A 23,479-nucleotide genomic window follows, 5' to 3' on the forward strand; every position below is an offset into this window, starting at 1 on the left:
TTGGACGAGGGCAGGGGGAGGCACCAAGTAAGCAAACGCCCAGGACCAGGACCACGCTCAACCCTGTTCAGAACAAACACGGTCTGATCTGGAGGAGGGACTGGCAGGGCTCAGTGCTGCCCCCGTTTTCCAGATGAGGAAACTGAAACGCAGCACAAAATCACCTACTCCAGGCCTCACAGCACATCACGCCTGGTGCGGATGGGGTCCCGTCTCTCCTGGCAGTCCCCTGTTTGAGCTTCTGGAGCCGGGTGGGGGCTGCATGGATGGCTGCCATGGGGATACAGGGAAGAGGCGGGAGGGAAGCCCTGCCACCGCTGCTGTCAGGGTGTCCTGTTCGGCCTCTCTCCCATCCCTCCTCCATGGGCTCCAAGCCCCTACTCAGGACCACGTCTGTCCTCTCGGCCTGGCCAAGAGTCTCCCTGAACATCCAGCCTCATCCCTCACCATGTTCCTGACACTCAGACCTGCTGAACTGCTCATAGATTCCTTCAGAGATTGCTATTTCAGGCCTCTGAGCAGTTGAACAAGATGTTCCCGCTGCTGGAATGCCCCTCCTGTATCGAATCTTCATGGGGAACTCCTATTCATGCTTCACAATTCCGCTGTGAGCCATCATTGCTCCATCGGATCTGCTGTTTGCTGCCTGCCTCTCTTCCTGGACTGGCAAGTCTTAAGGCCAAGCACTACTCCAAACCCAGGGCTTGGATGAATGAATTAGATTGAGCCTTATAAGGTGTGGGCAAGGCCCATTTTGCAGGAGAATGGTGGGATCTGTTGTATCCCTTAGTTGGCTTTTCTGATGGGGTTGGGAATGTTGCATGAAGGCCACAATTCATTCTCTGGCCAAGTCCCCCCGTCTACCCTCCCCCCAGGCCCTTAATTGCTCTGCCCTAACCTCTCCAATGGATCATCGAAAAAGCAAGAGAGTTCCAGAAAAACATCTATTTTTGCTTTATTGACTATGCCAAAGCCTTTGACTGTGTGGATCACAATAAACTGTGGAAAATTCTGAAAGAGATGGGAATATCAGACCACCTGACCTGCCTCTTGAGAAACCTATATGCAGGTCAGGAAGCAACAGTTAGAACTGGACATGGAACAACAGACTGGTTCCAAATAGGAAAAGGAGTACATCAAGGCTGTATATTGTCACCCTGCTTATTTAACTTACATGCAGAGTACATCATGAGAAACGCTGGGCTGGAGGAAGCACAAGCTGGAATCAAGATTGCCAGGAGAAATATCAATAACCTCAGATATGCAGATGACACCACCCTCGTGGCAGAAAGTGAAGAAGAACTAAAGAGCCCTTGATGAAAGTGAAAGAGGAGAGTGACAAAGTTGGCTTAAAACTCAACATTCAGAAAACTAAGATCATGGCATCTGGTCCCATCACTTCATGGGAAATAGATGGGGAAACAGTGGAAACAGTGTCAGACTTTATTTTGGGGGGCTCCAAAATCACTGCAGATGGTGATTGCAGCCATGAAATTAAAAGATGCTTACTCCTTGGAAGGAAAGTTACGACCAACCTAGATAGCATATTGAAAAGCAGAAACATTACTTTGTCAACAAAGGTCCATCTAATCAAGGCTATGGTTTTTCCTGTGGTCATGTATGGATGTGAGAGTTGGACTATAAAGAAAGCTGAGCGCCAAATAATTGATGCTTTTAAACTGTGGCGTTAGAGAAGACTCTTGAGAGTCCCTTGAACAGTAAGGAGATTCAACCAGTCCATCCTGAAGGAGATTAGTCCTGGGTGTTCATTGGAAGGACTTGTGTTAAAGCTGAAACTCCAATACTTTAGCCACCTCATGCAAAGAACTGACTCACTGGAAAAGACCTTGATGCTGGAAAAGATTGAGGGCAGAAGGAGAAGGGGACGACAGAGGATGAGATGGTTGGATGGCATCACCGACTCAATGGACATGGGTTTGGGTGGACTCAGGGAGTTGGTGATGGAGAGGGAGGCCTGGCAAGCCGCGGTTCATGGGGTCTCCAAGAGTCCGACAGGACTGAGCGACTGAACTGAACTGAACCTCTCCTTTCCATCCTGCTCCATCAAACCAAAGAAGGGGTAGGTAGTTCCAACCTGCCACCCTCCTGCTGTCTGCTTTCTCCCTTCCCCAAAAGCAACCACAGGACAGACCGTTCCCAAATCAAAGAAAGCTCAGAATTCTCCTAGGGAACCGTGCTTCAAATGCAGAATCCCAGGCGTCATTCCCGGGAGGCCCACGCAAAGGGACCTGCAGCGGAACCCGCATTGCAAGAAGCCTTCCAGTGGCCCCAAGGATCCTACTTTTGGAACTTCCTGGCATGCCATGACCACCAGGGAGGGAGAGCCAGTGCCGTGCAGGAGGGACCTGGGGCTGGGGATGACCTCGGATGGTAGTTGCCAGGCTTAGGCGCAGGGCTTCCTCGGTCTACGCGCCAAAGGGGGGCCCAGAGGCCCGCATTTGCTGCACCAGCCGCGTGTGCAGGCCTCAGCGCCGGGCTTGCAGCCGCCCTCCCTCGGTGCTGGGGAGACAGACGCGGTTATAAATAACAGCGAGGCCGGGTGGATGAAGTAAGTGCGAGCAGGGAGGCAGGAACCGCCGCCGGCGAGCGGGGGAGGCAGAGGCGCTCCAGAGGGCCAGGAGCTCCCTCGGGTCCCGGGTGACCTTAGGGACGGGGTGGGTGGGGGGGTGCGGGGTGCGGGGGAACCTCTGGGCCTCGAGGCGGAGCCGAGGCGCTGCCGAGCTTCCAAGCCAGGCCCAAGCGGGAGGAGTGACCAGGCCGGGTCAGGCTCTGGAGAGGAGGCTGCGCGGCGCCAAGGCCGGGCACTGGGGAGCCAGTGAGGGGCTCTGAGTACAGGGCTCCCCCACGCCCCGGGGAGCGGCCTCGGCCCCTCCGCACGCCCAGCCCCGGCCTCGGCGACTTCGCCGATTCTGCTTTAGGCCTTGGTCTCCCCAGTGTCAGGCCCCCCTGGTACCCTAGCTCTCAGGGGCCGAGGACGGGGTTGCGGGAGGTGAAGGGGTGGAGGGGCGCGGAGGGGGCTGCCCTGGTGTCGAGAAGACAGAACAGCCGGGCTCTTCCCGGGAACTGCTCTTCCCCCAGCGGCTCCCCTCCCCTTCCCCGCTTGCACTGACGTTCGCCCCGCCCTGGCGCTTGCCCCTCCCTGCACTGGCGCTCGCCCCGCCCCGCGCCGCAAGTTACGTAACCCCGCCCGCGCCCCGCGCCCGCCCTCTCGCACTCTGCTGGGGTTGGGGATCTAGCAAAGGATCGGTCTGGGCCCTGTCTCTCAGCGTTAGTTTTCCTCTCCCAGCACTTTCCCCTTCTACTTAGCGCCAGAGGGGAAACTGAGGCAGCTGTCCAGCAGAGCACAGCGAGCGGGGCGGTGCACGGGGGGATGCTCTCGCCCGGATCTTGGGGCCCCCGGGGGAGCCTAGATTGCGGTGAGAGCCCCAGCTCCGGGTGGGGCCCGCGGCTTCCTCCTCTGAACAAAAGTTCCCTCCCTGGCCTTGACCCTGGGGGCTCTGGAGGTCCCCTGCTGAGGAATCTTCCGCACTGCGCACTGCGCGTGGGCCACCAGTATCTTGAATTCTAAAGTCAGGCAGTGAGGTCCAGTGGTGACTGATCCCTCCGCCCACCCTCTGAGTGACCTTGGGTAAATTGCCTCTGAGTCTCAGTGTCCCCACCTAGGAAATGGGGCTGCTCACGGGTCCTCCTTCTCATGTCCTAGAGAAGAACCCTGCATGTCAGCACCTGCTGGGTACTTAACAAGGTAACTATGAACTGTCCGTCTCCTCCACTCACCCCTCCCAGGACCTGTCACAGTGCAGGGCCTGGGCCTGGCGCTGGGCTGGTAGGCGGTGCCCCCGCCTGGCCAGTCAGCTCCCAGTGGACCTTGGCTTTTGCCCAGGGAGCACGTGGTCCGGGTCTGCCCTGTGGCCTGGCTGGCAGCTGCGGGTGGGTGGGGGCTGATCCTGCAGAGGCCACTGCTGACGCACAGCAGACCCTGCCCAATTGCCCTCCCACAAGACCCCTGGGAGCACCCGGGGGTTCCCTGCAGTGCCACCCTTGTTTGCACTCTCTGAAATAGCCCACCCAACATGTTTTGAGCATCTTCTACAAGCAGGCTTTGGGATGAGAGAGATATCTGCCCAGACCTTTGTGGTGCTTAGACACAATGGGAGCCTCAGTCTCTTTCATCTGCAACATGGGGATAATCACACTTCCCTTCCCTCTTGCTTAGCCTCTGCCAGGATGAGATGAAATGCCTCGAGCCCTGCTCCCCTTTATCGGGCTTGGAGTGTGAGCCCAGGGCTGTATGTTCATTTTACCTTCAAACAGCACCTTGAGATGAGAACTGGTGCCCTTTTACAGTTGACCGCAAGAGGTAGAGTAACTCCTCCAGGCAGGTGATCAAAAGTCCTGGTCTGCCCAGGCGCAAAGGCACTTTCAGTGGGAAAAGCAGGAGTCACTAGGCCACACGCATCTCACAGGTGACAGTGTCTGAGTGCAAAGTCTGGCAGTCCAGCTCCGGAGGCTGCATGCGACAGCACCAGACTGTCTTTTCCTCCATCCATATTTGCTGAATGAGCAAAAACATCTCTCCCCTGACCTGCCCCCAAACCTTGCTGAGCACCTTGGCTCACAGTCTAGTCTGCTCTCCACCAAGAGAGACCTAAGGGAAGCAAGCGTGGTCTCTGGGTTCTGCTGCTGAGTGCCCCCTCCCTCATTCTGCTCTGCAGAGGGAATCCCCAGGGTCCACCCATCAGGCTCCTCCCTGTTGCGGGAGGCTGGGTTCCCTTGAGGGGGCCACTGCTCCTTGATATCAGTTGTCCCTTTGTTCTACATCTCAGTTTCCTCACCTGTAAAAGGAGGGTGATAAAGCCTGCTATCCCGGCGCCCAGGAGGCCCTCAATATATTGATGTAAATGTTATAATGTGGTGACTATAGCAAACTGTTCCATCAATGGTTCCCTCTGTGAGGGTGACTATCCTAAATGCTGTCCGTGCACACCTGCATGTGTGTGTGTGTGCACACATGTGTACCCACTCACTCAGCCGTGTCTGACTCGTTGTGACCCCATTGACCATAGCCCATCAGACTCCTCTGTCCATGGGATTTTTCAAGCAAGAATACTGGAGTGGGTTGCCATCCCCCCCACCCACGAGGGGATATTCCCCACCCAGGGATCGAACCCTTGTCTCCTGCGTCTCCAGCATTACCCAATTATAGCAAACTATTCCATCAAGGGCTTCCTCTGTGAGGGTAACTATCCTAAATGCTTTCAAGTACTAAAGCCCAAGGAAGTCGATGCCATTTTCCAAGTGGAGTTCTGTGTCTCAGGGAGGTTGTGAACTGCCTCAGGCCACAGCAGTGAGGGACAGGACCTTGGTTTTCAGGGTTCTATATTCTTGGCGAACTTACCTCGAGTGACAGCGGCTGCAGGTGACATGGAGCCACTAAGGCCCAGGGTAGGGAGGGATTGCTGAGGTCCCCACAGGGCGCCAGGCCCCCTACCTGCCTCCTGGAAAAGCTGGTCCATTCTTTGCCCAAGGTGGCAGGACAGGTTGTAAGAACCAGCCTTTGCTCGGGCCAGGCTGCTCCCCGCCACATTGGGCTGGCTGCCAGAACCCTCTGCCAGCCACTGTTCCCTGTCCGCCAGCCAAGCTGTGGAGCAGTCCAGGACATTGTGTCCAGAGAGAGGGCCAAGTGGGCCCCTCGCCCCTGGCCGATGACCTCCCGCTCCACCCCTCTGGGCCTCAGGCCAGCCTTCCCTGTTCCCGGGGCCTGGCACGCCTCAGCCCCTCCTGGCTCTCTGCGAGCCCTGCTGAGGAGGGGTGCCCGCTGCTCCAAACCATGCCCTCTCCCCAGAAAACGACCCCAGTCCAGAGAGACAGGCTCCCTAGTATCCTTTCCCACGAAGCCAGCTGGGTTCCTGAGAAGCATGTTTTCCTGCCCCTGGCAGTTTTGCTCTGCCTGTCCCTGTCCCCAAATCCAGCCAGGTCCAGGTGAGAGGCCCCCTTGGGCAGAGAACCAAGATGGGAGAGGCCACGACCTTGTCTCCCCGCCCCTCGCGGCCCAGGGCTAAGAAAGCTGAGCTGCAGAGACAGGTGGGGGTTTGGGCAAAGCCCCATAGTGGCTGAGAGTTGAGAGTTCACGGAGAGTGGGGCAGGCAGGGGGCTGCCTTGGGGAGTGGGGGCACAGAGAGGGGAGGAACACAGAGGCTCCCTCCCCACGGCACGCTGCTGCCCCCTCTGCCAAGTTCTCCCATGTGGTTTTGTTTCCCTGAGGGTATTTTTCTCATTTGTTTATCAGGTTTACTATTTATCTTGCCCACTGGAACAGGAGCCCAGTGTGGGCAGGGACTATGACTTGTCTCACAGCTTTATTGAGGAATAATTGATAAACAGTGATGATGGTTTCATAGTATATAATATGTCAAACATGAGATTTTCAGTCACCCCCGAAAATTCCTATGTTCCCCTCTTTAATCCCTCCCTCCTGCCCCTTCCCCTCCTCCTCCTGTCCCCAAACAACTACTCACCTGCTTTCTTTTGCCACCTGATTAATTTACATTTTCTAGAATTTTCCATAAGCAGATTCAAACAGTATTTTTTTTTTTTTTTGCTCTTTTCACTCAGCATTAATATTTTGAGCTTCATTCATGTATCAGTACTTTTTTTTTTTTTAATTCCTGAGTAGTTTTCCATAGTGTGGATTACCAGGGTTTGTTCAGCCATTCACCTCCTGAAGGACATTTGGGTTGCTTACAGTTTAGGGCGAACACATAAAGCTGCTATGAACATTTGTATACAAGTCTTTGTATGGACATTTATTTCCTTTTCTTCTTGGTGAATAGAATGGAATGGGGGGTGGATCAGGTTGTAGATAAATGCTTAACTTTTATTTTTTATTTATTATTATTTTTTTAATGCTTAACTTTTAAAGAAGCTTCTAAATTATTTTCCAAAGTGGTTGTGCCATTTTCCATTTCCACCAGCAGTGAATAATTGTTACTAATTCCTCGAACCTATGTTTCCTGGCATTGGCAGGCGGATTCTTAACCACAAGGCAGTGGGAAACTGCCCTGATAACTGACTTGTAACATTGTATTAGTTTCAGGCCTGCAACATAATGCTTTGATACTTGTATATACTCTGACATAGTATAGTTGACTTTTGAAAGTTCCTCATGGATTCTCTATGAAAACCCTTACAAAGACTGTTTTGCAAATGTCTTCTTCCAGTCTAGCTTGTCTTTTTATTCTCTTAATAGTATCTAAGGGAAGTTTTTAATTTTGATAAAGTCCAGCTTATCAGTCTTTTATGGATCATTCTTTTGGAGTCCTAAGAAATCTCTGTATAACTTAAGATCACAAAGATTTTCTCTTCTCTTTCCTAAAAATTTTTATTGCATGGGGTCTTTGTTGTGGCACGCAGGCTTTCTCTAGTTGCGGCGCAAGGGCTTCTCGTGGCAGTGAGCAGGCTTCTCTTGTTCGGGCCACGGGCTTTAGGGCCAGTGGGCTCAGTACTTGTGGTGCATGGGCTTAGTTGTCCTGCAGCATATGGATCTTAGTTCCCCAACCAGGGATGGAACCTGAGTCCCCTGCATAGGAAGGCGGATTCTCAACCACTGGACAGCCAAGAAAGTTTCTCTTCTGTTTTCGTTTGCTGCTGCTGCTGCTAAGTCGCTTCAGTTGTGTCCAACTCTGTGTGACCCCATAGACAGCAGCCCACCAGGCTCCCCCGTCCCTGAGATTCTCCAGGCAAGAACATTGGAGTGGGTTGCCATTTCCTTCTCCAACGCATGTAAGTGAAAAGTGAAAGTGAAGTCACTCAGTCGTGTCTGACCCTCAGCGATCCCATGGACTGCAGCCTTCCAGGTTCCTCCGCCCATGGGATTTTCCAGGCAGGAGTACTGGAGTGGAGTGCCATTGGCTTCTCCGTCTGTTTTCGTTTAGATGTCTTATAATTTTAGTTTTACTTTTCCACCCTCTGGATATCTCTGTCGCTTTGTGAAGGACGTCATCTGCACTTACTGTGCCCACAGCTTTACTCCCTTGCGTCTCTGCTTTCGAGTCTTGTTCCTTTTCCTGCCTCTCTACCCGCTGCAGGGAGCCCCTCAGTGCTGAGTCTAGTTGCTATTGTACTTGGCATGTGTGCTGGGCTGTAGCTACTCCCCCATGACCCTCTATCGACCGTCTGAAAAGCCTTTAGGCTGGATAGGAGCCTCCTCTGGGGCACTTAGGCTTCCCTGGTGGCTCAGACAGTAAAGTGTCTGCCTGTAATGTGGGAGACATGGGTTTGATTCCTGGGTTGGGAAGTTCCCCTGGAGAAGGAAATGGCAACCCACTCCAGTACTCTTATCTGGAAAATTCCATGGATGGAGGAGTCTGGTGGGCTACAGTCCATGGGATCGCAAAGAGTCAGACACTTTTACCTTCACTGGGGCACGTATGGCTCCCTGAGCATCCTTCTGCCCTGGAGCTGAGCCTGCAATGGAAGCGCGGAGTCTTAATCACTGGGCCACCAGGGAAGTGCCTTCATTCCACCAGCAGTCCCCCTGTCCTCCAGCAGGCCCATGCCCAGAGCCCGGGTCAGGACCTGCCACTGAGAAGGGGCTCTGGGAAGGTTTGTTGATTGAAGCTGTGAGAGAACTCTTTCTCTCTGCTCCCAGCTTGAGCAGCTGGGGCAACCTGGGGGTGAGTGACAGCACTCTCATTGGAGATTAGATCCCAGCTCGCCATCCGGGCTGGGGGCCCCGTGATGTTGCCCTGAGAACCTCTTCAGCCTCATCTTGTGCTGCTTGCCCGTCTCTTGTTGTTTAGTCACTAAGTTGTGTCTGACTCTTTTGCGACCCCATGGACTCTGTCCATGGGATTTTCCAGGCAAGAATACCAGAGTGGGTTGCCATTTCCTTCTCCAGTCCCTTGTTTATGGCTGGTCTTTTCATTCCCTGGGCACACCATGCTTGTTCCTGCCTCACCCGTGGATGTGTGCTGTTCTCTCTGCTAACACTCTTGTAATTCAGGTCGCAGGTTGAAAGCTCCCTCCTTGGGATGGTTTGCCTTCCCCCGACCACCCAATCTCAAGGGGTTACTTGGTCACTGGCTGCCATCCCCAGTTTTGATTGTCTTAGTGGAGCATCCTCACCATCTGATATATCCATCACTTGTTTTTTTGTGGTTCATAGAAAATAGCTTCATGAAGACACCTGGGGGACTTCCCCAGTGGTCCAGTGGTTACAACTCCACGTTCCCAATGCAGAAAGTATGAGTCCCATCCCTGGTTGGGGAACTACCTGCATGCTGCATGCCTGGAACCGTGTCCAGCACTAATGGGGGCTCCGTATAGCATAGAATGTTAATGCTTGGATGTTGGGTGATTTCCTACTGCAGGTGAGGGCAGAGCCAGCCTCAGAAGCCAGAAGTCCAGGTGGCTGGGCCAGGCGTCTTCTCCTCCCTGGACTCACCCAGCCCTGCCACAGCCCAGTAGGATTCTGAGCGAGTCCTCATGCCTGTGGGGCTCTCAGCCCATCGCTCTTTGCTCCCCTCTCTGGGGAAGGTGCCACAGCCCATGGTCCAGGGCCCTCACCAGGGCTCGGGACCCAGTGGGGCAGGAAGGGGTGCTGGCCCAGGGTCCAGCCCCAGTGGCCTAGCTGGACAGGGGCCGAGACTCACTGCCTCTTGTACAAATGGGACAGAAGTCAAGGGGAGAGACAGATATCTGAGGTTACACAGAGTCGGCAGCTAAGAGGAGCCATTTCTTTTGCTGGCAGTTGAAATTCCCCAAATTAAAACCCAGCAAATCAGCAGGTTCCTGTCGCCCGGGCGGGTCCCAGCCTGCCCTTAGGCCCTGCCCACTCAGAACTTGGCCAGAGTGGCCAGATCCAGGGAAGGGAGGGCAGAGGACAGGCGTGTGGCCCTCCACCCCGTGACTCACTGGGGGGCGGTGGCAGTGAGGGGCCCAGACAGCGGCATTCCCTTGGCCTCGGGACTGGCACTGATTCAGGCAGGCGGTGGCGAATGGAGCCGGGTTCTCCCGCCGCCATGACTCACCCCTCCCCGCCCACCTGCTCTCCAGGGAGAAACTCCCAGGCGGTTTCGGGGCTCACATCGGGAGTGACCGGCATCCTTCCCAGGACACTGCCTTGCTGGGCGACAGCAGCTTCCCACCCCTGCGGAGGGCAGGCAGGGGGCCAGCCTAGCATCTGCCCTGAGAATGGAGTCTCTTTTTTCCGCCCCAGCCTGGTCTTGCTGTCAGCACAGTTGGGTTTCTGCCTGTGTGCTGAATCAAGGAAGCCTCCTGGACTCGTTGGCTGGTGGTGTTTGAGGATGGATGATTATCGCCTTGATGATGAAATGATACTTGTCATTTACTCTGGGCCAGCCACCATGCTCAGCATTTCCCACTCACTATTGTAGTTAATTTTCACAAGTAGGTGTAATTATTATCCCCATTTTAGAGGTGAGGGAACTGAGGCACCGGAGTAGGTGGAGTGGTTACTTGAGGTCACCCAGCTCGGGAGTGGCAGGGTTGGGACTGGAGCAGAGTCCAGACGCCTCCCTGCTGAGTGCCCTCTTGACACATTCCCTGGGGAGGGGCCATGGCCTTGCCCTGCCCCTTCCTGGCTCTTCTTCACCTCCCGATCCCTGGGCTCCCAGGCCCCCTGTGCATACCTATCCTGTCACTGCTGTCCCCCTGTACCCGGGGCAGTGGGTGCTCACTGAGCGTTTGTGAATAAATGAGCCCTTTCCCCAAGGAATTCTGGGTCTACCCGAACGTTCTTTCTCCCCTGACCCCCAGGTCTCCCACTGCCCCACTTCAGAGCTAGCCGTTGATGATTAAATGGACACATGGACATATGAACCAATCATGTCGTGCCTGAGCTGTGGAGAATTTGGAGGTGTGTTCAAATCTGGAGTCTTTGGTCTACTCTCTAGCTGCAGCACGTGGGCTTCTCCTTGCAGTGGCTTCTCGTGTGGAGCACGCGTTCTAGGCTCCTGAGCTTCAGCAGTTGCAGCCCATGGGCTCGGTAGTTGCAGCTCCCAGGCTCTGAAGCACAGGCTCGGTAGTTGTGGCACATGGGCTTAGTTGCTCCGTGGCATGTGGGATCTTCCCAGATCAGGGATCAAACTGGTGTCTCCTGAACTGGCAAGTGGATTCTTTACCACTGAGCCACCAGGAGCCCTGGCGTTTGTTCTTTCAGCTGGAGGGGCTGGCTGGGGAGGCGATCTTGGCACCTGAACTGGGCCTCCAGGTGCCTCCCCCAGGCCTGTCATCTCCCTGGCACGTGCACAGGAAGTGGGACTGAGTAGCTGGGGCCCAGCTCCAGCAGGGTCTGTGCTAGGTGTTTTATTTATATTAACATAAATAGGGGTGAACATGTGAGGGGCCCTGGGGCCCACAGGCAGTGGGCTGCCTGAGCCCAGAGACACGGAGACAGGCTGGGCTTCTCCCTGCCAGGCCGGGGAAAGGGAGACCTCTGCCAGGCCTGGCACCCTGGACTGGGGCCTCGCTCCTCAACAGGCTCTGTTGGGGGAAGCGGCCTATGGAGGGGCTGGACATCAAGGGCTCCTGGGACCTCGTGCAGATGTGGGGTGCTTGGCTTGAGAGCTTCTAGGTCCAGTTCACACACTTGGGTGGGCAGGGATTGGTGGTGTCGTTTGGGGAGGGGCGGGCAGTTAGGGGCCTGAGGAAACCCCCATCCTGCTGATGCCCCCGAAGAGCCGCTTGTCCCCTGCCCCAGCCTGGATGGAGGGGGCAAGATCAGACCTCCCGTGCCCACCCCATGTCACTCTTCCGTGACAGTTACTATAGTTTTATAAAAAAGCCACACAGGGGTCAAAAAACCGACTTCCCCATTTATCAGTTTTATTTTAGCAGGTAGTCTAACACGGAGGCCATTTCTCAGTTGTACCGTGGAGATCATACCTGTTATCAGGTTGTTGTGAGGGTAAAACAAGATTCAACAAACACAGCCACCCTCTTCATCCCGTGGGCCTTGCGGGGCTGGTGTGCAGCTCCGCTGGGGAGAAGGTGCCAGGTCCCAAGGTAGAGGAGATGGCGGAGGGTAGAGGAGATGGCTGAGTTCCTAAGAAAATCAGCAGATGGCAAGGCAGGGGGCCGGCTGCTCCCAGGCCCAAGCTCAGGTAGGCCGTTTCACCCCTGAAGCACCTCGGGAAGCACCAGGTTTCCGGGATGGAACCTGACCTAGGCAGGTTCTTCTCATCCTTGCCCACTCCTGAGGTCTAGCAGCCTGAGGTGGAGAGCAGGCTGGAGGCTGAGCCCTCCCTGGGTTGCTGCTCCCCAAACAGGTGTGTCCTGTTCTCACCACTATCAGCAGAGGAAGCGGGGCAGTTCCCTACCTCATGGAACCGCTTTCCAACGTGGAAAAGGCCCCATGGGCATGGGCACCCCAAAGTGTCCTGTGCTGATGGGCTAGGTGATAAAAAGGGGCCCGCAACACTGTGACCCTCCAAGGCTCAGGAGAGGATGGCCAATCATTTCTCGAAGTTGACAGGCATTCACTCCCAACTCTCCCTCTTCCAAAAGGGGCCCCGGAAACAAAACAAGCAGGGAGCCAGCAGGTTATTATATATCATGCTTTTAATACAAACTTAAAAAAATCTGGAACAATATAAACTGTACAGATTTGATCAATCTTTTTTGTTTTTAAACTAAATCTCTAAACACACCAATGTTCCATTCCAAAATATTGCACAACATTCTGAATACAAAATGCTTGATTGTATTCCTCCTTCACTAAAGAAAACAAGTTCATTACCCTGCTCCCCCAAGCTCCTCTGCGTGTTGCCTCAATGCCCCCCTTCCCATCCCTAGGGGTCACACTAGAGAATCTACAGCTCACTGCATTGAGAAAAAGACATCATTCTGGACTAAAAAGTTTACATTCTTTACAAGACAATCCACCTTTTGATTTGTTCCTGGGAAAGAGGGGTAGACAGAGAGAGGATGGGGAAAGGGGAGAAATAGATTTTATTCTCCTCTTTTTTTATTTTAAAGTTTGTTTTTCCTGAAAAAATATCTTTCTCTCCTCTTTTTAAGAAAAAATCTTGAAAAGAAAAAAATTACGTTTTTTTACGTTAGAAATATACATATATTATATATACCTCTTACATTTTACAAATGTAGCAAATTATTCAATACAAACGGACACCAAAAAATGTAAAAAAAAAAAAAAAAAAAGTCTTCCTACGAAACCAGGTAAATTAGTGCAGATTTCGGTTTTTCTTAAAAAAAATAAAATTGAAGCAAAAATGCCTAGATTTGAGACAGACACACTGAAGTGGGCCCAAGAGCCCAGCCCAGGAGTCATGCTCCTGAACGCACATTTTTTTCTTCTTATTTCAAAAGACACTAAGGGGTTGGTCTCCCCCTCCCTGTACTTGGTGAGAATGAGCCGACCGGGTGTGGCGGGTGCCTGTGTGCGTGGGCGTGGGGGAAGGGCTGGGAGGGGGCGTAAGGCAGCGTCCAACCTTTCCCAGAGAACAGCCTGGGCCTGTCACCTGTGCAGGAGCTGAGGGCTAGGGAGAGGGTGGCCCAGATCGGGCTGGCCCCTGAGAAGGCTAGGGGGGACAGATGGTGCTGGGCTGAGGAGCCAGGGCGTTGCCCTGCTCAGGGAGGTAGAGCTGGTGCCCACTGCAGGGAGAGGAGGCTGGCAGTGTCTGTCTGGGCGGGACCCACTGCCGCAGCAGTTGCCCACTTGGGGTCACTGGGGCGTGCCAAGGGCTTTGGGACTTTCTGGGGATGGGGCCCCTGGTGCCCATACCCACTCGCCAAAGCGTCATGGTGTGGAAAGCTAGCCCGTTGGGGTAGGGTCGAAAAAAACAACTTCTCTCCATCAGAGGTTGGAGTGGGGTCGGGGCTACGCGCCTGTCCAGCCCATCACGTCCTCAGAGCATCAGGGCCCAGGGGGACTGGGTCGGGCAGTGAGGGGAGGGCAGGAGGTACCAAGAGGTTCCCCAGCAGGCAGAGGAAGAAATGTACTAAAACAATGACAGCCCAAAGATCAAAGTCTCAATTCAAGGCTTAGGACTGCCCACCTCAGGTGCTGACCCCAAACTCCCATCCCCTCCTCCCCAGGTACTCACGGTAGCAGTTCCCACCCTGGGCTGAGGTCACACAATAGGAGGGTCCAAGTCCAGGGACTTCTCCTCTTAGGTATCAGAGGCTGGATGTCTCCTTAGCCCCTCACTGCTAACCTTTTTTTTTTGGTCAAAAACAAACAAAAGTGCAGATCCCTCCGCGGCTGGGAAACCAGTGGTTTCTGCACTGCTTTCCCCTGGGGGTGTCAGGCTCAGCCAGACTCACCCTCCATGCGAACCACAGAAGGACCGACAGCCCCGCCTCAGCCCTTTCCCCAACCTCACACATAAATAAGCACTTGCTGCAACCCAGAGTCACATCTAGAGACCAAGTTTCCCATGGCTTGGAATCCCATACAATAGGACAGCAAACCACGCACGCAGCCCACTGACACTCACCCCACCTCCCTGCCCACCAGCGCAGGCCCAGGAAAGAGGGGGCTATAGGAGAGGCAGCCTGTGCCAATGGCTGGGGTTCCAGGGCCTCAGTGACTGTCTGGGCCAGGTGGGAATGGTGGCGTGGGGCCACAGGGCAGACATGAAAGGGACACCAGACAGACTGCTAACCTCCCTGGAGTCAGACATCAGCTCAAGCGCGGAGGGTGTCAGGCGGCCAGCTGGCAGCTCCCTAAGGCCCAGGCCGGAGAGGGGGTGGGGGCGGGGGCTGGAGTCAGACCTATTTGGGTGGCAGGGCCCGAGAAGGCCTGCTGAGGTTGGATGGCTTTGAGTCAGAGGATAGCTGAGTGATGGAGGCAGTGACACGGGGCAGTCTCTCTCTGTTCTGAGGAGGGCCGGGCCCCAGCTGTAGTTCTTCCTTCCCTGTGAGCTTGGACACACCAGCTTTAAACCAGGCGTGTGAAGGAGGGAGGGAGGGAGGGAGGGAGCAGGGAGCAGCAATTCACATCTGGACCATTCTTAGCACAGGAAGCCACTAATTAAAGATGTTATATAGAAAACTACATGTAAAAAAGAAAAAAAAAAAGAAATATAAAACCCAAACCAACCAAATAAATCTAGAGGCAGGCAGGAAAACAGCAGGGGGAGCCGAGTTAAACCCGATTCGCTGCTTCGGAAGCCCCCTCCTACTCCATGCCTGGGCTGGATCTTGTTTCTAGAAGTTAGAGTGAGAAGACTGGAAATCTTGTTGTGTTATCTTGCTTTTCCTCTCTTTTTTTGGCCTTTCCTTTCCTTTCTCTTTCCTGTGGTCTTGGGTGCTCCTGGCCCCGCGGGCAGGTAGGCGGTCAGTTGGCCAGCACGACGGGCTGGAACGGCTGGCTGGGATACTGCATGGTGTTCAGGTTGTAGCTGAGGCCTTCCACGAAGGGTGTCTTCTCCAGAAAGAGGCTGTTGGCACCACCACCAAACACCTGGGCCACGTCGAAGCTGCTGCTGTTGCAGGTGCCAGCACCGCTGCCCCCAAAGGAGGCCGGAGAGCCACTGCCCGGGCCATCGGCCCCGTCAAAGAAGAGGCTGGGTGAGCCACCGCCATTGTACACGAACTCCTTGGCGTTGGGTGAGAGCTGGGACTGAGGGGCTGGGTTGGCGGTGATGAAGTTCAGTGAATGCAGGGACAGAGAGAGGCTCTTCTGCTTCAGCAGGTTGTTGGTGGGAGAGCGGGCCAGGCGAGGCTGCTGCTGTGGGGGCTGCGGGCCGCCTGCACCCCCGCTGGCCACCCCACCCCCACCTGCGGCCCCACCCCCCTTCTTCATCTTGGTGGAGCCAAACTTGGTGGCCGCAAAGGAGGCGGTGGTAAAAGTGATGGGCTGGGCCGAGCGGGGGATGAAGGTGGGGCTGGGTGACTGGCCAAAGGACGGGGACGGGGAGTTGGACAGGGAGCTGTCCTGGCTGCCGATGGGCACGAAGACCTGGGCGTCGGGGTTGAAGCTGCTCTTGATCTCCTTGTCCAGCTCAGGGGCAACACAGCCCTCGCTGTCATCCACGTACAGCACTTTCACAGCCCCCTTCTCACCAATCTGGTAGGACACCTCGAAAGGGTCGATCCAGACGCTCAGCTCCTCGGGCACGTTGGCCCGCACGTCCTCCACCGCCAGGCCACTCCGCTTGGCGGCCAGCTCCACCACGGGGTCCACTATCTCCCCAATGTGGACACAGCGGAAGCCAGAGCCCTTCAGCGGCTTGTCGGGGTACCAGTGGCCTTCATATTTCTTTTTCAAGAGTCGCTCGAGCTCCTCGCCAAACAGGTCTGCCCGGCGCCGGGGCAGCTTGTTGTACAGGTAGGAGATGATGAAGTTCAGGGCTACTTTGATCTCCAGCTGCATGGTCGTCTCCTAGGCAGAGAATCAGCGCAGGTGCGTGCACAAGTCGAGGGGAGAGGTAGGAAATGTACGGCGGGCAGCCCTGGGCTCCAGACAACTCTGAGAAATGAAAAAGAAAGGCTTCGTAAGTAGACATGCAGAAAGCCGGGGGGTGGGGGTGGGGGGCGGATGACACCGAAAAGACAGAGAAGCACCAGCTCTGGAACACGGAGGCCCAGGGTCCCCTTTCTGCCCCACTAGTGGTAGGCTCGCACATGAGGCTGTGGGTAGGCCACTTTCTTCTCAGCCTTCCTTTTATCAGTGACACGATATTTCAGGAGGCACTTGATAAATATTTTAAGCAATTCTAAAGAAACGGGGGTGCTGTGGTTTCCACTATTTTGAGAATTCAGGTCATTGTGAGTGAAATAAAAAAAACAAAAAACAAAAAACTGCGCTCCTAAATCAGAAGGAGAGGGGATGGTTCTTACTAACTGGTTCCTGCGATGTCTCAAGGAAATCATACTCCCAAACTGTCACAGGTCACGACAGGAGTTTAGACTCTTCGTTTCTCCCCCTTAAATGAAAAGTGATACGGGCCCCTGAACAGGAAGTAGCACCACCAGCATTTCATGGGAGGCTGATATCCAGTCACATCCCATTTGCTATCCTGGGCTCCCTGGGTGTGTATGTGCTCTGGTTCACTTAGCGTTTGCAGAACTGTTTTTTTTTTTTTTTTTGCAGAACATGTAACCAAGGTGTGCATTTCCATCCAGATAAACCTCCAAGAACAGAGACTGGAGCACAATTCCCCCCAAAAAAGCCAAGACCTATCACAGTCAGACACACAGACCAACAAGGGAATTGCTGACTAGGGGCTGCCGCAGAGAAGCAGAGGAAAGGAGAGGAGAGTGAGCCTTTTAGGCGAACAGAGCCTCAGGAGCAGTACTGGTGTGGCCTCAGGGAAATCTCTGCAGTTTCTGGCTGTGATGGGGGGGCAGAGAGAAGAAATTTTCCATCACCCTCCAGCCTCCAGCTGGGGACCCATCATCACTCAGCCTCCCAGGGACTGTCTGACCACCTGTCCTTGGCACTGGACCAGATTTATCAAGTGTTTGGAGATCCCTGGAGAGGAGGCAGCCCAACATAAACACTCAGCTTGTTATTTTGGGATTCTCTCACAGCCAGATCCACAGAGGTCAGAAAGGTTTATTCCTGAGGTCTGGGCCAGCCTCATTTCTCAGGAAGACGATCTGTGAGGTCCTAAGAGCAGTGATCCTAATCGGCTCGCTTTCTCCACAAGGGCAGATCCAGGCTCCTACCGTGGGAGACCTGAACTGAAAAGGGACATCTTTGAGGCCGACAGAGTCAGAACATGTCCCCCGCCAGACCCCTGGGTGCAACTGTGCTGCTGAGCTCAGCCCAGAAACAAGACTCATTCATGACCCAGGACAGGCATCTTCTGTCCCTGGAGCTGGATTTTTGACTAAAATCCCTTTGGGGTCCAGCACAGAGTATCCAGGTGCTCACTCTAGGCTTGAGGATCTCAAACTTTCTGAACACTTGCCCCAGCTCACTACACTGCAATTGTAGGGTCTGGGCCTATGGTTCCCTGGGGGCACTCTCAGGAATGAACTCTCAGGCAAAGCTCTCCGAGGTGAGTATCAGGGAAACGCACTGGGTCGCTATGGAGGTCTGATGACGCTGGCCAAGTCCAGTGCTACCCTCATCTCAGGTCTGAGAGGCCACGGGCAGCAGTAAAACCAATGCTACGAGCGCGGCCTCTCCAGAGCCCTCCACAGGGAGGCTCAGGACTCAGGAGACCCTTGTCTTCCCCTCTTCTGGCCTCTAATATAGACTTAATCTCCATATGTCTTCAATGCCTATTCATAGTCACCAAAGATTAGTTCCAGGGTCCTTCTAGGTTTAAAGAAAAGAATGGTAAAGATAAGCAGCCTTCTGTTTATGAGGACTGATTTCACCACCAGATGCAAGCTAGCCACCAGGACTATGCCCCCCACTCCCCCAAGAATGGAGGTCTGTAAGGGCCACAGTGGCCCACTGGGAGTGTCCAACACATAGGAAACTAGAGTTGTGAAGAAAGTTGGCACTGATTCCCAAGAACAGGCCTGGATTTAAAGACAGTGTCTTCAAAGTCTTTTTGAAAAGGAGACCTTGAACATGACATATGACACTCCTCCCAAGGCACCATATGGCCTCTTGGTATGCCACACGGTCCAAAAGGGCCCCTACACCCATCTATGCCTTCTCCAACTCTGCTGCCCAACTGCCTTCCAAGTCACCTCCTCTGAACAGTTCAGCCTCAGAATGGGAGTGTTTTAAATGCAGGCCAAAGTCATTGGGAAATAAGCCTCCCACCTCAAAATACAATAGAATCACTGTCATCAGCCCTGCCTAGCTAGCCATTTTCTGCAGCATAAGCAACTAACGCTGCACACCAATTTATACCTCTGTGATGCTGCTGCACAAATAAGGAAGTATGTAATGCCACCTTCACTTCTTTAATTGGAGAACAGGCCAGGCCAGATGGCTGTGGGGTGGAACCTTAGAAAAATGCCGGACAACCAGAATGAGCTTTTCTGCTTTATCAGCTCAGGCTCTAATTTTGACTTCAAGAAGCTTATGGAACAGAGGATTAAAGCACTACTGCTCTCTTTAACTAAAGATAGGAGTGACCGCTCAGATCAGTTTGTTCATTTTTTTAAGGCTATTGTACAAATTCTAACAATTACATACTAAATATTCATACATTCATACAATGTGGTAAAATTAGAAAGCTTAAAAATAAGGACCTTTCAATAAAAGGAACAAATAGATTTAAGTTAAACCACAGGAGAGGACTCAAAGACTTTCTACAACTCTGACTCAGGTGCAAAAGGCCAGAAAAGTCACAAAAAGAAAAAAAAGACTAAGTGCTTAACAATAGCAAAACTGACCTTTTGTCATTAAAAAAAAGTTGAAATATGAGATTAAAATTGTTTGCTTTTATTTTTTTAATATTTATTTTTATTTATTTGGCAGCATCAGGTCTTAGTCCTGTCATGTGGGATTTAGTTCCCTGGCCAGGGATCGAACCCATGCCTCCTGTATTGGGAGTGCAGAGTCCTAGCCACCAGACCACCAGGGAATTCCCTGTCAGATTTTATTTAGAATTTTATCCTCTTTCACTTGCTTGACTTCCAGCAATAAACTTAATCCTGGATTTATGTTTTAAGAGTAAGTGCTCAAGAGAATGTCAAAAAGCGGGCGAAGAACGAAGCTGAAAGGTGGCTGCCAAGTCAACAATATGATAATGGAGACGCCAGAGAAGTGACAAAAACGTGGACAGTTTTCAGAAGAAAAAGTTATATGTTTTAAAGGTGAAAAAGAGGTATGGTGGAGGGAACCCACCGGGCCCCTAAACTCTGAGTACGTGTAAATTCAGACACCACAAGCCTTAACATCCAAATCGTCCTACTGGATTCAAGTGAGTGTGGAAGGAGGACTCGGCGATCACACTTTTGACAAGACCAGTCGATGTCATTAACCGGGTGCTGGGCAGTGGGGGCCTGGCTCTCGCGGGACAGGGGGTGGCCCCACCCCACTGGTCCGGAAGGCGGTGGCCCAGATGGGCGGGTGTGGTTGAAAGGCTTCCAGGACTTGCGGCGACCGACCGCAATACCCCGCCCAGTGTCTCACACCATGTCCCTCAAACATGGACCGTGCAAGCCCAAGCCGGCTTGCAAGGCTCCTTCCAACTAAGAGGGCTCGTCCTATGCAGTCCAGGTTTCTCTGAATCCAGGAAGACCTGACTGCGCCCCAACGTAAGAAGGGCAGGCTCTTCACTCTGGGAATTGTAGTCTTCAGAAACCTCATGCTCAGGTTGGAGCAAATGACCTACTTTCTCTGCACACTACATTTCCCTGCGTACTTTGCGAAGACTCAGCCAGGGAACTACGCATGCCCGACGGAGGGTGAGAGAATCCAGGAAAAGTTTCCGCTGCACATGCGCGCTGTGGCGGGCTGGCGCCCACCCCCTCCTTCCCCGCCCACGGCCTAATACATTTTATATAAATTCTATCTTAAAGCCTACTCTTCGTATTGTATCACCCCACCATATCCAAGTCTCGACTTCTCAAGAAACTAAACTTTTCCTCCTTCTGTCTCTTCACTGCCTCGCATGACTGCTGAATTAAGGATCAGCTTCTAATGAGTTTTTCTTGTTTTTTTTTTTTTCTGGGTGAAGGTGGTAGGCTGGGATAGATAGGGTCACATTCCTCCCCCGCCTCAAATCCCTGCCACTTTAATCTGTATTCTTTGGGCTGGGTGGTTTCCTTTTGGAGTTGCTACAGGGCCGGTGGGTTCGAAGAGAAAAGAGCCTTTTTCCCTTAAAGCTCAGCGGGCTCCACTGCAACACCCTCACAGCCAGGAACGGACAGGCAGGAATTCAACCAGTTCTCCCGTCCTCTCGGCCAAAGAAATTCCCAGTTTTGAGCTGCGGGGAGGCGCTGGGCCGACAATCAAAAGGCCCGACGCCAGCAGGGCCCAAGCCTCACTCCTCTACTAATCCAAGTCCGAGTAACCGGAGCCGGCTAGGTAATGGGAAAAGAGTTCCCGGGCAGGGAAGGAAAAACGGTACATCTGACACCTGAACAACATCTTTTAATACTTAAAATTGTTGGTGAGTCTCCTCCCACTGAAAGACCTGCACTCTGGACCAGACTTACCAGATCCTAGGCAAAGCTCCCTAATCCTTCCTCCCACACAAGCTTCTTTCCCCCCTCCGCTTAAGAGGGGGATGGGGGCAGGCACCCAAGAAAGCAACAGGGGTGTTTTTCTGCTGTTAAATCAAAGATGAGGGACCCTTCCCCAGGGTAGGGTGGGTAGGAAGGAGGGGGAAAAAAGGTTAAGATACTGAGCAGACATCCGGGAACCCCCTCGGCTAGCCGCTAAGTTGTCGCCTGATGTGTGGCGTTCTGGCTCTTCTAGGGGGTGAGAAAGGGCTGCCAGCTGTCGCTCGTCTCTCTGCTCCCTCCTCCCCCTCCGTTTCTGGTCAAGGGCACAGTCCATCCTCTGGACAGGAAGGAGCTTAGGAGTAGGGCTCTTCCTCTGAGGCACCTCACCAGGGTCAACCAGTATCCACTGATACAGCTGGAAGGGTACTTTTTTTCCGCCTAGTTTTCCCTTCAAACACTGACGAGGATGAAGAGCTCAAGCCAAAATGGTGAATTCTGGCTTGGAGACCAGAGGACCGTCATCACTGACGGGTCCAAAAGGGGGTGTGTGTGGGGGTGTCCATTCTCCATCCCTCAGGCTCCACAGGGCTCAAAATAAACCCTATTAATTATTACCACCACCCCCCTCTTTCCCGGACACGGGCAAAGGAGGTGCAAAGCAAGAAGGCCTGGATCCTCTTCCTTCCTCTTGATTTATTTAATGGTGTTGAGAGTTATGTTTGGGGGGGGGGGGGGCGGAAACAAGGAAAATCTAGCGACTCTCTAGGATATTAAGAACGGAGGGAGGAAACGCACCCCACCCAGGAGGTGGTCACACTTGAAACTGGGAGAGAGAGACTGTGGGATACCCCAGGATCAGAGCGAACGCGAGGGAAAGAGGAGCACGGGCAAAACGTGGGCTCCAGTGGGGAGGTGGAAAGGGGGGGGAAATGCTGGCCAGGTGTAAGGGGGTGCGACAGCAACGTGGAGCGTCCAACAGACCGAAGAGCCGGAGTGGAGCGGGGGTGGGGGAAAGCGTCTCCTGCCTGTTTGGGTCCTTGCGGGGGCCACCCCACCCCCCTCAGCCCGCACGGCCCCACTCACTCACTCGGGTCTCCGCCGCGGCGGGGCTGCGTGCCGGCCGCGGGGCGGCTTCTTCCTTCACGGTGTCTCCTGCGAGCCGAGCGGAGGTCGTTCTCCTTTTCCTGGGCACCGCCGGGCCCTGGGCCGATGTGTCCTTTGCTTCGTGGAGGGTTGGGGGAAACGAGTGAGAGGGGCTTATGGGCTATGACTCTCAGTAATTCTTTCCGCTTTTTTGGAGGTCGGGCTCAGCAGCAGGGCGGCGCGCGGGGGGGCGGGTGGTGGTGGTGGTGGTGGACGCAGGGCTGGCGGGCCAGCCGGCGGCGGTGACGGCGCGGGGATGGGAGGACCAGGAGGGTGGCTCGCGTCGCGGAGCGGAGGACGGTCCGGGCTGTGGCCGGAGGACGGTCTTGCCCTTCTGGCCGCGCGTCGCCCGAGCCGCTCGCTTCTCGCCGCAGGACGACGACTCGCACCTTCCCGCGCCCCGGCCCGAAGTGAGCAAAGTCAATGAAAAGTTTCACCCTTAGCAACCCTGCGCACGGATCCGGCTTCCCCACCCCTGCGTGATGCGTCCCTCCGCCCTGCAGGGGCGGGGCCCGGCGCCGGGCCGGGACTACTTCCCGGCCGGCTGGCGGCTTTAACCCCTCCGGGCTAGCGGCCAGGCACTCGGCGTGGAACCCAGCGGCGGCCGGGCCCTCGCCCTTGTCCTACCCTCTGGTGGTCGGCCGGCCCGCCTCATCACTCAGCCCCCTCCTCTCTCAGATGTCAGCGAGGCTGCCTCTGGTCGGCCTGTGTCACGTGGGCTGTCTCCCCTCCCCATCACGACTCCGCATCGTAGTTTTTTTTTTTTCTTCGTGCAACCCCCACCCCCCGCCCCCCGCAAAACCACTCAAATCGTGCTTATTGTGTAAAGATGTTTCCCTAGGTTAGACAGCAAGTTCGGGAGGGCAGGGGAGTCTGGCCTGGGACTGCGCGTGTGCTCACTTGGTGTGTTGGCTGAATGGGTGTGTCGCGAGAAAAGGGAGACTTTTCCCCGCTGTTTTTTTTCGGCCCTGCACCTGCACGGTTCGGTTTTGCTCGGCCGAACCGTCCCCGCGGCCACCTCAGCGAGTCCTTTCGGCTCTGGGCCTCTTTGACTGACCTTCCCCGTGGCGCTCGCACCGCCCCAGTTACGGGTCTCTTCTCGGGTAGGGGAGCTGAGGGGACGACTCGAGCTCTGGAAAGGTTTCAGACCTTTTTATCAAATTCGGCTCTTGGCCCAAGTCTTCCGAGCCCCTCGTGCCTCGTCAGGGGGACCCGTAACGTCGAGGGGAAAACCCGGGCTCAG

General features: G+C 54.3%; 1 protein-coding gene across 2 annotated transcripts; it reads right to left on the bottom strand.

The window, feature by feature from the left end:
- Positions 1-12,585: 12,585 nt before the first annotated feature.
- Positions 12,586-22,663, bottom strand: TOB2 (transducer of ERBB2, 2). 2 transcript variants are annotated; one of them, XM_070790486.1, is made up of 2 exons: positions 22,177-22,663; positions 12,586-16,477 (listed from the first exon to the last, which is right to left on the bottom strand). In XM_070790486.1, the coding sequence occupies exon 2, from the start codon at positions 16,379-16,381 to the stop codon at positions 15,344-15,346; it is 1,038 nt and encodes a 345-aa protein (XP_070646587.1). In that variant the 5' UTR covers positions 16,382-16,477; positions 22,177-22,663; the 3' UTR covers positions 12,586-15,343. The 2 variants fall into 2 exon arrangements, with proteins under 2 accessions (XP_070646587.1, XP_019817436.2); XM_019961877.2 differs by having other exon boundaries at positions 22,181-22,662.
- Between the last annotated feature and the right edge of the window lie 816 nt (positions 22,664-23,479).

The sequence above is a fragment of the Bos indicus genome, chromosome 5 (genome assembly GCF_029378745.1).
Source record: "Bos indicus isolate NIAB-ARS_2022 breed Sahiwal x Tharparkar chromosome 5, NIAB-ARS_B.indTharparkar_mat_pri_1.0, whole genome shotgun sequence".
NCBI classification, from domain to species: domain Eukaryota; kingdom Metazoa; phylum Chordata; class Mammalia; order Artiodactyla; family Bovidae; genus Bos; species Bos indicus.

Coding starts and splice junctions, on each gene's coding strand:
- TOB2 (XM_070790486.1), bottom strand. CDS start 16,381: ATGCAGCTGGAGATCAAAGTAGCCCTGAACTTCATCATCTCCTACCTG.